Below are 14515 nucleotides of genomic sequence, written 5' to 3' on the forward strand. Positions count from 1 at the left end.
TTATTTTAATCTTTGTTGGTTCAAAGTCTGTTTGATCACAGACTAGGATTGCAATTCCTGCTTTTTTTCCTTCTTCCATTTGCTTGGTAAATATTCCTCCGTACATTTATTTTGAGCCTATGCGTGTCTCTGCAAGTGAGATGGGTCTCCTGAATACAGCACACTGATGGGTCTTGACTCTTTATCCAATTTGCCAGTCTGTATCTTTTAATTGGGGCATTTAGCCCATTTACATTTAAGGTTAATATTGTTATGTGTGAATTTGATCCTGTCATTATGATGCTAGCTGGTTATTTTGCCCATTACTTGATGCAGTTTCTTCATAGTGTCAATGGTCTTTATATTTTGGTATGTTTTTGCAGTGGCTGGTACTGGCTTTTCCTTTACATATTTAGTGCTTCCTTCAGGAGCTCTTGTAAGGCAGGCCTGGTGGGATTTTGTACAGCCGATTTTGCACTATAACAGCAGAGTTGAAGAGTTGTGACAGAGACCACATGGCCTGCAGGGCCTAAAATATCTACTATCTGGCTCTTCACAGAAAAACTTTGCCTCCCTCCTTGTCTATGAGCTGAGGGCATAATCATATAAGCCTTAACACTAACATTCAAGTCACCAAACATACATATGCCTGGCACGCACTACACAAATATTTACACTGTTTGAATTATCTGCTTGAGTTTAATTCCCAGCTTTTCCATTTACTAGAACTGTGAATGAAAACTGGCCATTCAATCTTACAGTGCCTCAGTCTACTCATCTGTAGAATGAGGATGATAATGGTATTGATCTCACAAGGGTGACAAAGGATTAAGTTAGTTAATCATGCAAAGCTCTTAGAGCACTACTTGGCACATGATAAGTACTATCTGTGTGCTGGCTACTGTTAAATATAGTAGGTTCATAACAGTCATTAGTCGAATGCTGGATGAATTAACTAATGAATTAATATATTTGAGAGATAAATTCTAAGGCAGTAATTTACTGAAAACTATGGTGGTAGTTAATGGTAAGAAGCTTGTAGATGAAGTAAATTCAAAAAAGAAGATATATAATTTAATTGTGATAGAGGAATATGACCAGAAATGGCACTAAACACAAAGATTAAGTCATTCCATCTCGTCTGAGTGAATCCTGGGAAAGAAGGTAGCACAGGGCTTCTTAAAAATCTCACAATATTTGTATGACAATACCTAAAATGATTAAATATTGATTTCAATAGAAATGGGCCATCATTTGGGGGATGGGAATAGAATTTACCTCTGGCCTCATATAAAGAAATATGTATTTTCATCTGTACCACCAATATATTAAAATGTCTTATATATTTAAATAATCTTTCTGCAGTCCCCCATATATTTTTGTGTGACTGAGATACATTGTTTCTGACAACCTTATTTACAGAAACTACAGCTTGTACATAACTGTTTTGTTCAATGGACCTGAACCAAGTATGCAAATTGCTCATCAGATCTTTGGCTCAATGTTCACTTAAATGTGCTCAAAGCATAAGTTCTATGAAACACTAAACACAGAAACAGACACAAATAATGTCAATTTGGTACTTTAATACAACTATAATAGCTGAACTATTACAGAATTCCAATTCTAATGACTAAAGCTACTCAATACCAGAACAGATGCCTCTGAGATCATCCTAACTGAAATGCAGATACCCTTTTAAAGCCCAGCGTTTTCCAGGTGAAGTGACCTCCTGCATCTCTGCCTGGGTGCATTTAAATGATAAAAACGTACATGGTAGTCTGCCTGTTCATGTACTCGTAACAAGCAAATCCCTAACAGCTACATTCGTGACAACTACTTAGATAACAAAGAAGTCTTACCTAAAGTTATCACTATTTTACTTCCATAGAGATTCTGCCACTAGATATGCCAGAGTGCACACTATTCAGTTCTTTTAAACATGTTCAAAAATAGAATATGTCTTCCCCCGACAGTTCCTCTTCTACCAGCATAAACAAGTGTTTCAGCCCATGGTTTCTCCCATGTCACCCCATTCAATTTGTTCCAAACATCACCTGTAAACTCTGAACATAGAAAGAACGTAGACCAGACTTTCAAATGTGTCTCCCAGTGAATTGGAGGAGAGCATGGTTTTTTTTTTTTCTAATTATACTTTAAGTTCTATGGTACATGTACACAAACATGCAGGTTTGTTACATATGTATACATGTGCCATGTTGGTGTGCTGTACCCATTAACTCGCCATTTACATTAGGTATTTCTCCTAATGCTATCCCTCCCCACTACCCCCACCCCACGACAGGCCCCCATGTGTGATGTTCCCCACCCTGTGTCCAAGTGTTCCCATTGTTCAATTCCCACCTATGAGTGAGAACATGCGGTGTTTGGTTTCCTGTCCTTGTGATAGTTTGCTGAGAATGATGGTTTCCAGCTTCATCCATGTCCCTACAAAGGACATGAACTCATCCTTTTTTATGGTTGCATAGTATTCCATGGTGTATATGTGCCACATTTTCTTTAATCCAGTCTATCATTGATGGACATTCGGGTTGGTTCCAAGTCTTTGCTATTGTGAGTAGTGCCGCAATAAACATATGTGTGCATGTGTCTTGATAGCAGCATGATTTACAATCCTTTATACCCAGTAATGGGATTGCTAGGTCAAATGGTATTTCTAGTTCTAGATCCTTGAGGAATCGCCACACCGACTTCCACAATGGTTAAACTAGTTTACAGTCCCACCAACAGAGTAAAAGTGTTCTTATTTCTCCACATCCTCTCCAGCACCTATTTCCTGACTTTCTAATGATCACCGTTCTAACTGGTGTGAGATGGTATCTCATTGTGGTTTTGATTTGCATTTCTCTGATGGCCAGTGATGATGAGCATTTTTGCATGTGTCTCTTGGCTGCATAAATGTCTTCTTTTGAGAAGTGTCTGTTCATATCCTTTGCCCACTTTTTGATGGGGTTGTTTTTTTCTTGTAAATTTGTTTAAGTTCTTTGTAGATTCTGGATATTAGCCCTTTGTCAGATGGGTAGATTGCAGAAATTTTCTCCCATTCTGTAGGTTGCCCGTTCACTCTTTTGGCAGTTTTCTTTGCTGTGCAGAACCTCTTTAGTTTAATCAGATCCCATTTGTCAATTTTGGCTTTTGTTGCCATTGCTTTTGGTGTTTTAGTCATGAAGTCCTTGCACGTGCATATGTCCTGAGTGGTGTTGCCTAGGTTTTCTTCTAGGGTTTTTACGGTTTTATGTCTAACATTTAAGGTTTTTTTTTTTTTTTTTTTTTGATATGGAGTCTCACTCTGTCACCCAGGCTGGAATGATCTCAGCTCACTACAGGCTCTGCCTCCCGGGTTCACGCCATTCTCCTGTCTCAGCCTCCTGAGTAGTTGGGCCTATAGGTGCCCACCACCATGCCCGGCTAATTTTTTGTATTTTTAGTAGAGATGGGGTTTCACCGTGTTAGCCAGGATGGTCTCGATCTCCTGACCTCGTGATCCGCCCGCCTCGGCCTCCCAAAGTGCTAGGATTACAGGCATGAGCCACCGCGCCTGGCCTAACATTTAAGTCTTTAATCCATCTTGAATTAATTTTTGTATAAGGTGTAAGGAAGGGATCCAGTTTCAGCTTTCTACATATGGCTAGCCAGTTTTCCCAGCACCATTTATTAAACAGGGAATCCTTTCCCTATTTCTTGTTTTTGTCATGTTTGTCAAAGATCAGATGGTTGTAGATGTGTGGTATTATTTCTGAGGGCTCTGTTCTGTTCCGTTGGTCTACATCTCTGTTTTGGTACCAGTACCATGCTGTTTTGGTTACTGTAGCCTTGTAGTATAGTTTGAAGTTAGGTAGCGTGATGGGAGGAGAGCATGTTATATCCCCTCATGATCTTTTCTGCGCCATGGACGTTTCTTTCCATAGACCCCAAAGCAGCTATCACTGTAAAACTGAAAGCTCAAAAGTCTCGGTTGCCCCCAAGAACTAGGACTTTTAAAAAAGTTCAAGTTATTTTTTAATGTATAATCACACACAAATGCTCAGTGTAAACGTTCTTTAATTCACCTATATTCAATTAAATGGCACGATCTTAAAAATAAGATTCTAGATGGAATCAATCTTGGTACAAATTATTACAAAAGAGAAGCAACATAGAATGACAATTTAAATATACATAGGAGGAACAATAATATCTATCTAACATATAACATTATATAGAGCTTATAGTAGGGCAGGGCAAAAATATCTGTTTCTGTATATTACTATACACTATGCAATGTGGGAAAAAATGAAGGTGAACCCCACCATGTTTCTCTGGCTGCTTTCCCAAGCCTACATTTTCAGATGTCTTTAAAACTAACTGATTAAATGTATATTACAAGTGAAATAGAAAGAAAAAAAAAAAAAAGAAACACCACCAAGGAGAAAAGACCTTAATTACTGCATAACAAATATATTACCAGGAAAGTAAATATTTGTTAAAAATGAAGATGTCTGTGTTTCAGTAAAGGGCATTTGAGACCCAAGCATTTTGATTGGGAGAATGATACCACACCTTCTAAAGAACTGGGCACCAACAACTATAAGAAAATAAATGCAAAATGTTGACTTCACCTCTAGTAAATTGTCTGTTTTGAAGTTCTACTTACATTTTCTAGTTTTATGTAATAGCCCACCACCTGGTTAGTATAAAAATAGAATTCTTTGTGTTTTTTTAAATTTTAATTTCTTTCACTAAAGGTACAGCATCACAAAGATAGTACTTAGCCTCTCTAGCAAGGATAATTATTAGCAATGTGCTTAAACTCCTCAAATTATCCACACACCAGGCCCACTTCACTGAAGCAAACAAAAGATAAAACTGTGTGTCTGTTTGTGTTTGTGTATCTGTGTGTGTATGCACATGCAAGTGAATTAAACATGGAGCAAACACTCAAAAAACATAAATAAAACGTTGAATGTTAAAAAAGAAAACATGAGTAGCCATATAAACTTGGCAGTCATTTTCTGGATACATTAAAAATTGACATACCAGTTGGACAGAGATCTAAATGGCATAAAGAATGAAGTAAAACAGGCAGTTGAAATGTCTATACTAACTGCCATGAAGCACACAGAGTCACATGGTCTTACAATCACCAATTCAGGGGCATCTTTCTATTTAGTAGTAGGATTTCACTTATTACCCTGTTAGAAATTACATTTAAAAATCATTTCATGAGAAATAATGAAAAGTAAAATTAAAAGCATAAAACAAAGATAATGACAGAAATAATAGTTCATGGGTCTGGGCACGGTGGCTCACACTTGTAATCCCAGCACTTTGCGAGGCCAAGGTGGGCAGATCACTTGAGGTCAGGAGTTTCTATCTATTGGGAGGTTGCCTTTCCCTGGTGCTGGCTGCCACAAATTATTTTAGAGAAACAGTTTAACAACTGCCTGACCATCACCTATGGTCCCCTGACATTCCTGGGGAGGGGAGTTCTCCTGCTGTGCTCATGTCTGCCTAACTACCTACTCTAACAATGCCAGTTACGAGATTTAGCTTAAATGCCCAAGGAGGGAGTTCAAGAGAGATTAAAATTATGGAGGTTTTAATGTATTTTCTCTTTTATACATCATGAAGTTTAGTGATTTTCTTGGTTAGAAGTCTTGGAGCATATCTCTCTACCTGTTCCAGCATTTTCTATGTTTGGTTTGATGAAAAAGTAAGCACTTAGGTAGGTAGATGGGTAAATAGAAAGATAGGTAGCTAGAAGTAGAGTTAATGTCTAACTTTTCTGTAATATCAGAGGTTATTGCTATTTGTGACTTGCTATTGGTCTTAGATTTACTAACTTTATTTTTTTTTTTGAGATGGAGTCTCGCTCTGTCGCCCAGGCTGGAGTACAGTGGCACGATCTTAGCTCACTGCAACCTCTGCCTCCCGGGTTCAAGCGATTCTCCTGCCTCAGTCTACTGAGTAGCTGAGATTACAGGCATGCGCCACCACGCCCGGCTAATTTTTGTATTTTTTAGTAGAGATGGGGTTTCACCATGTTGGTCAGGCTGGTCTTGAACTCCTGATCTCGTGATCTGCCTGCCTCGGCCTCCCAAAGTGCTGGGATTACAGGCTTGAGCCACCGTGCCCAGCTACTAACATGTTTTTAAAAAATATTTTGAGTTAGGCTTTATTTCAGGAAGTGTCTTTCTCTTCCTGAAATATGTGATAAGTGCAAAAGTAGGGATATGTATGTTAGAAGGGCTCTGCCTATTTCTTTTAGGTTAGTTATTCTCGACTGGGGTCACAGTGCTAACAGTGTTCTCAAAGTTAGTAGTGGAGAACTCTGCTACAAAACATCATGAAAAACAGACATACTGGAATAAGGTTATATTGAGTGACTGTGTATGAGGTTTCTAGGAGTTCAGCTTAACACATATCCTCATTGTTAGCATGTAATCACAGCCTTTCTCCACTTTTTCCGCATGATTTACAGGACAGTGGTGATCATGTTAATTAGATTATGGCTAGATGATCAGATTCTTTTACTGTCATCCTTAAGATCACCCCAGGGTAGGGGCAGTGTACTTATTTTCATTGACACTGAAGTCACAAAATATTTGACATATCAGGCAGGTCTTACAGATTAAAAAGAGGCACAAGTAGCATTCGTGAATTAAAGTATAAGCAAGGTCTTTGGTTTTATAGCATTAGTTATGTTCCATTTGTTATTGACTGACAGTAGTTGAGGCCCTTCTGTGTCAGGCATTGGGCTGGTTGCCAGGGACATGATAGTGGCTAGAATTGAGAGGTGGAGTCTGTTAAGTGCAGCCTGTTCCTGTGACTGCATGTCCGAAGCTCTGTCTGTCCAAGCCGCAAGTGCTTAGAATGAACTAGCCATGCCCCTGCTTCTTAAGAATTGATATTTTTGTAATAGTTGGTTAAATGACTCTACTTCGTTCATTTCTATTTGCTTTTCTTTAAAATGAAAACACTCTACCTAAATAGTTTGTAATAGACTAAATAGACTTGCCATAGTAATTATGCTCATCTTGTACTAGTGATTAGTACTGGCATTAGGTTTGTTTTAAATGAGGTAGAAATCTGCTATAAAGCACCTTACTTCAATTGTAGCTTTTTGTGACAAACTCTTCCCTTCTTAAATTATGTACCCCAGGCTTTTGTGTAAGCCTTGGGGTTTTCACTTGATTATTTTAAGTTAAACACAACCAACTTTATATTATATAAAGTTTTCTATCCTATAAATTTATATTAAAGTTTTGTATCCTATAAGCTTTATATTAAAGTTTTCCTTTATCTTTCCTTTTTCATTCTTATTTCTCTATTTAGTGGGACCTATTTATCTCAATTTTGGTGTCTTATGTGTTTTTTTCTCATTAAAATAGAGAAATCAGATACCTGTCACTTTTACGTGTAGATTGGTTGAATAGATAGTTATGCTTTAATGTGCTTGGTATCAGTTGCTATTTTAATCCTGTTTCATCTATTGTATGCACTATTCCTGTTAGAGGAATTTTAAGGGAAACATGTTTTTTGATGATAACTTTGAAATTTTGAAATCACCTTAAGGTGATTTCTTTAAGCCGACCCTGGAAGGGCCAGTCCCCCCAAGAATGTATATCCAACATAATTTTTTCCTTTGGCCTCATCTCCATGGCTACCTCTTCCTGTGTATTTAATGATTAATCTAAATAGAACTGCCATTTACTTTTTTCCTGCGGAAAATAGACTTTTACTTATTTATATTGCAGACTTTCACCCATCCTTTATGGTCCAACTCAAATGCCACCTCTTCTGAAAACTTCCTTAGCATCCCCAGGTAAAGATAGATTTTCTCAAATGTCACCTTATCTTTCCTTGAGGATGAACTTCTTGAAAATGGATGCAAAGTGCTTAGCTGATGGTGTTTTCTTAGTTCTTGTGAGACTGGCCTGGTAGCCGTTGTGGGTCATCCTGACAATTGGGGAAGGTCACTGCCTGTCTTTGATGCAGCCAAAGACAGGTCCTGGAAATCCTCTTGCGCTGATGTGGACCAGTTAGCAGGCTGCAGGCACATGCTTGAGCCTCCTCATGCACTCTCTTTCTCTCTTTTTCCCCAGATTCCTCTTTGGTCTTCAGTCTCAGTTGGGTCCCTTTTCTAATTCTGCTAAACTTGAGCTTTGTCACTCACATTTCTTTTCTCTGCTTTATGACTCCTCTGTACTTATTTGATATTTCCTGGTACACCCAATCAGAACTGATATTTTCATTACTCTCTCCTTTCGTTATAGTGCATGTGCAAAAATGTATTTCTTTTTTTTTTTTTTTTGCCTTTTTGGTTTCATGCCTTTGACAGTTAAGATGCCAGTAAATGCATCATTCGAATATATCTTCTTTGTCTATTAAGATATTATGGAAGGGTGCATCTTTTAATTATAGAAGGATATATAAGTTAGCAATACCATTGTCTTCTGACATTATTGTCTAAAGAGATTAGTCATATATTGGGTCCTTTTTGTTAAATAACTTGTTTATGAGAACTGTAGATTAACTTATTTATTTATTTATTTTTGAGACACGGTCTCACTCTGTGACCTAGGCTGGAGTACAGTGGCGTGATCACAGCTCACTGCAGTCATGACCTCATGAGCTCAAGCAGTCCTCCCACCTCAGCCTCCTGAGTAGCTAGGACTACAGGCGTGCACCACATACCCAGCTAATTTTTTATTTTTTGTAGAGGTGGGGTCTCCCTATGTTGTCCAGGCTGGTCTTGAACTTGTGGCCTCAAGTGATCCTCCTGCCTCGGCTTCCCAGAGTGCTGGGATGATAGGAATGAGCCACTGTGCCCAGCCATTAACCTTATTTTCATAAATGTAAATTCTTTAGTTTTTCCTTAGATTTTTCATCTTTAATTATAGAACCATGTGTGCATTTTTAAAAGTTAAAACCTCACTATATAATATATATATATATATATAAGGTCTCTGGAGTTGGGCGAGTAGGCTCAGCATGCACAATGCAAGAGGCAAAATGGTGGAGTTTAACTGGTATATGATCTTCCTCTAGGAATACTTGACTGGTAAGGGAAAAATGGCTCAAATGAGCATGCACACAACTTTAGTAAACACACTGAGCATGTGGCCCCTCCCAAGTGCTGGCTGGCCACTGGGCCACTGGGCTACTGTACATGCAGACAGCCCACCCTAAAGGAAAAATCAGAGGAGAAGAAACACAAACCCCGAACTATGGCCATGTATAAAACCCCAAATCAAGGTCCAAACAGGGCACTCGAATCTCTCAAGTCACCCGCTTGGCCCTCTTCCAGGTGTACTTTGCTTCCTTTCGCTCCTGCTCTAACACTTTTTAATAAACTCTCACTCCGGCTCTAAAACTTGCCTCAGTCTCTCCCTTTACCTTAAATCTACTTCTGCCCTCAGCTGAATTATATCCCTGAGCAGGCAAGGATGGGGTTGCTGCAGACCCGTATGGATTCACTGCTGGTAAAAATATCACTTAACCATTGCAGGAAGAAACTTTAAGATAAACTTTCAACATAGTCTTTCCCCTGAAATGAATCTCAGGAAACATGTACTTAACAGAAGTCCTTGGCATAAAGTGAAATTGCCAGTTTTATGCAGGAGTCTTATATACTATGCAACACTCTTCAGATTTCTCTGCATTTTGAAGCTTGCAACCATTTTAACAGCCCAGTCTTCATCCCTTGATTTCAGCTCTTCACAAATCTTTGTATCATAGAACAGAAGTTACAGAAAATGTTGAGCGTATGGGTTAAAAGGTAATGGGGACAGCACCCCCAAGCCACTTCATACTTGCTAATACCCCAACCCATAATACTGTCTCCTCTCCCAAACTCTCAATGCTGCCCTATCCATTTTCCTAAGCCTTTCCTATGTTAAAATTAACAACTCAAGCTCAATACTTCTCTATTTTGTTTCCTTTACTCGGAAGAAAAGAAACACAAAAGGGGACACTACAAGCATAAAAAGCTTAGCTTCTGTTAAGAGAATCACAAAAAACCTACTCTTTAGTATTTATCAATAGGCCTGCTTCTTACAACGGTTAAAGGCTCCAGAACACCAAGAATTATCCTAGTATATATGTGAAAGAACTTAACATCTCAATAACCTAAAAAAGACAAATTATTTTGGAAATGAGAATTAACTAGCCATTTCAGTATACCTGATACTTCAGATACCTTTAATTTTTTTTCTTGTACAGACTGATCCTTATAGAAAAACTAATGAAATGAGGAACTTCGGTTGGCTCAAAAATCTACATCATTCACACTATTTGCAAAATTAAGACCCTCAACTCCCCCAAACGTAACAGACTTCTTTAGACGTAGCTTTGAATATTCAAGGTCTCCAACGGTTTGGATCAATGGTTATTCTATTTCTAATGTTTGCAATAAAACAGTCACTCACACTCTCCCCCAAACAATATAAAATGTGATACAATAAATTCAATTAGAAAGGATATACCTAACCATTTTAGTATTTTCTAGCAATATAAGCCATACTAAATTCATTCTTTCATTTATTGTCATTAATATCAATTATGTGACAGATACTGCACTAGGCACTAGAGACACAGTGACAAAAGACATCACAGCCATTCAAATAACTACCTAATTAGTGGGGTGCTAAGAAAGAAAAGTTAATGGTTAAGTAATTTTTATGCTTCGAGAGAAATGTTAGTACAATTATAACGTGAAATTTTAAGTTCACTAACTTAAACATAGTTCAATTTAGAATACCAAGAGTTTTCACTGTAATTATATTAGACAAAAAAAGTTCTTTACACAAAAATCACTTGTGATGATTTATTCCCTCTAGTATCACAACTATCTCAACTACAGATGTGAGCTTATTCACATACAAGGTTTGCATTCTAAGAAACATAAACACAATGTTGAGAATACTAAAGAGTTCTAAGATGATAAGAGGGAATCAGGAATGGCAAAAATATGCATCAATGCATCAAGAATCAAGTTCTTCTGCCTATCTACCTTGGCCTAAAACTTCCACTGACAACTCAACAAAAATGCTCCTTTGGAAAAACAACAACAACAACAAAAAACTCATTGTTTCATGGGAGAAGAACAGAGATTCAAAACAGCAAATGATATTGAACATTATTTTCCAACCTAGAGATAATCCTATAAAAGTTAAAGAATAATATAAACAAACAGTTAATGAAGCCTGTTTCTTACACAAAACCTTCCAATAGTATCAATTCTGTGACACTATCCCATTTTTAACTATATTTTTCAGCACCCCAAGAGGTTCTTACATACTAGCATCATCTTCTTTTTTGATTTTGCAAATCTGATCACCCTGCAGATACCTTATTGGATGCTGCAACAGATGAGGCATGTGGATGCTTTTCTGCTATCACTGGTGCCAAAAATAATTTACACTTGAACAAATACTTGTTGAGGATTCAGGCTTAATATACACACTGTAGTTCTGAAATACAGTATGGTATTCCGTCCTTCGGAGTCCATGCTTTGGAAATCACATTTAAACAGTTTAACAGAGAAGCGATAATAAATTATTCTAATCATTAATAACTGAATCACCTTATTATGAATTCCACTTTTTAGTCAGGTTTCAGGGTACTTAATAGTCATGTTGGTCAGTCACAAAGTAAGAAAGCAAAGAAATAGAAATGCTAATTAAGGTTACCTTTGTTCCAAAGATGACGAAAATAGTTGTCCAAAGGTTGATTAAGAATTACAAGGCAGTACTTCAAATTCCCTAGAGAAAAAAAGAAAGCAAAATAAAATACATAAGTGAACTGAGTCTTTTGTTCCTCTTATATGAGTCTAAAATCATACACTACTAGTCCAGATTTTCAGTATACACAGAACTAAAGTTCAATCACAGTGAATTTCCCATACCTTAATTTTAAAAGGCATCATACATTAATGGGTCCTATTTTACTTAGTGTATCTGTCACATTACCATATTGTTGAGCAATGTATCATAGAAACAACTGGGTAAACTTTTTGTAGGGGGTGAGGACCACAAATGTTCTTGATATAAATTCTCATCCTTCCAATATATCCACTACTTTGACACAACTATCCTTCTACCTGGCTAGTTTTATATCATCCTGACCTTATTTATCAAATGGTATGGGTCTAGTGGGTGTGTATTTTCACATTCATTCATATTCTTTTTCTCTCTTTCCTTCCACGCTTACCCTATCCTGAACTTTCCAAAGCAAAACCCTGTGTGCTTTCAGAAATCCTACTAGGTCTTCTCATGATTCTCTTATTCCAGGTTTTTAATGACACTCCAAAGACAAACATGAAGAAAAGTTTACTTTTAAGACAATCATTCCACACCTTTTATAATGTACTTAAAATAGTGCAAAGCAAAGTACAATCAGGTATTGAAAATCTGTCATTCAGTTCAGTCCAAGCACCCTCCATTTCATTTGTGAAAAATTAAATGTTTAAGAAAAATTGTTTTTAAGCAATCTCACTGTTAGAAATGGAACACAATAAGTAAATAAAAAGGGTATGCCATCATCCATAGCAAATATTATTAAGCGCCAATTGTATACCAGGCACTGGGAGTACAAAGAGGGATAAGATTACAAGCTGTGAGATGAGACACTTACAATAAAGATGATTTATTCAAAATACAATATAACAGAAGCACAGGAGGAGTGCCAGATAAATAGATAAATGAGTATAGCGGGAGTTCAAAGGCTAGGAAGCCAATAAAGTCTGGTGTCATCCCAGAGATTTTTGTGAAATGTAGATTTTTGAACTTGATCTTTCAAAGAGAAAGAAGGTGCAAAGAATAAAGGAAGGGGCTTTCTAGACAAGAAAAACAGCCCACGAGAAGCTGCTCTCCTTATCCATTAGGGTTACTCCAATGAACAGTTTCAGAAGCAATGCCCTAATGATGTGATACTAACATCAGTAATTTTAAACATAATGTTTAAGATAACGTAGGAATTTAAGTTGAGGCACCAACTTAAATTCCTCTACAAAAAGAGTGATGCAGTAATGAGTAGTAAACACAATTTATATAATTCGGAATCCATATAGAGATCAGAGCTGAAGGTAAAAAGAGTAGGCAAGCCACTGAGATACTGCATAAAGCAGGGGAGGGCAAAGAGAGAAAAGAATAAAGATGAAAGCAAAGACATTGTGTTTTCCTCACCGTAACAGAGCCGAAGGAGGTCAACAGAGAAAATACAGAAGGAAAACCCATAAAGGCAGAAGGATAAGAAGGTATTTTCAAGAACATGCAGCCGATAACACAGCATGCTACAGAAATGTCAAGGAGATTGAACAAGAGGCCGAGGGGAGGGAGATCTCAAAGAAAATCTGAAAATTCATAGAGGGAGACTCAAGATAGTGAAGTGAGCAAGGAATTAGTGAACAGTCAGGAGTTGATTAAGAAGGAAGAATAGTCACCTTTCCTTAAAATATAAAAAGTTAACTGTGAGAAATGGAAAAAATAATGCAACAAAGTCAAGATAAAATATTTTCAATATAGAAACAATCTTATATCCTAAATAGGAGAGGGAAGTAAGAGGAAGAAGGGAAATTGTCCATTTGTTCTTTCAACAGGTATTTTCAGAGCACACCTTGTTCAGGCACTGCTCTGAACAGCAGTCAAGAGAAATGGCGTGTCCCCCACCACCACCACCACCTGTAAGGCGTATCTCCTGCTGAGAAAAGAGGGACTGAGACTGAGGCACATGAAGGCGCGTCATGTGCCTCAAAACTGAGGTTGTCTTTTTTTTTTTTTTTTTTTTTAAAGAGATAGGGTCTCACTCTGCCACCCAGGCCGGAGCACAGTGGTACAATCGTAGCTCACTGCAGTCTCAAACTCCTCGGCACAGGTGATCCTCCCACCTCAGCCTCCCGAGTAGCTGAGACTACAGGTGCACACCACCATGCCCAGCTAATATTTTTATTTTTTGTAAGAAGCAGTTTCCAATGCCTGGCATCAAGCGACCCTCTACCACCCAAAGTGCTGAGACTGCAGGCCTGAGCCACTGGAACTGTCCCTATTTATTTATTAATTTTTAGAGATGGAGTCTTGCTCTGTTGCCCAGGCTGGAGTACAGCGGCACTATCTTGGCTCAGTGCAACCTCCACCTCCCAGGTTCAAGTGATTCTCCTGCCTCAGCCTCCCAAGTAGCTGGGATGACAGGCGCCCACCACCACGCCTGGCTAATTTTTGTATTTTTAGTAGAGGCAGGGTTTCATCATGTTGGCCAGGCTGGTCTCGAACTCCTGACCTCAGGTGATCCACCCACCTCGGACTCCCATAGTGCTGGGATTACAGGCATGAGCCACCTGGGATTACAGGTGCCCGGCCTGCACCTGCACCTATTTAAAACAAGGTAAAATAAAGTAAGAGGGGAGAATTAGAGTGGAATATGGAACATTTTTAAAACAACTGTGTAAAAAACAGACTACAGGACATGACAATCCACATTTTAAAAATAGAAATATAATTGGAATTAACTAAAAGGTAATATGAAATCATATTTATCT

The 14515-nt window shown here is 38.0% G+C and overlaps 1 protein-coding gene across 7 annotated transcripts in view; it reads right to left on the reverse strand.

The window, feature by feature from the left end:
- TPK1 (thiamin pyrophosphokinase 1) overlaps window positions 1–14515 on the reverse strand; it is a 379683-nt gene that overhangs the window by 293195 nt on the left and 71973 nt on the right. For all 7 annotated transcript variants that reach the window (XM_055115484.2, XM_003820515.6, XM_034965164.3 and 4 more), the window contains one exon: window positions 11673–11744. In XM_055115484.2, coding sequence (XP_054971459.1) covers window positions 11673–11744 — 72 coding nt within the window. The remainder of the gene's footprint in view (window positions 1–11672; window positions 11745–14515) is intronic.

This window comes from Pan paniscus, chromosome 6 (genome assembly GCF_029289425.2).
Source record: "Pan paniscus chromosome 6, NHGRI_mPanPan1-v2.0_pri, whole genome shotgun sequence".
In the NCBI taxonomy this organism is placed as follows: Eukaryota; Metazoa; Chordata; class Mammalia; order Primates; family Hominidae; genus Pan; species Pan paniscus.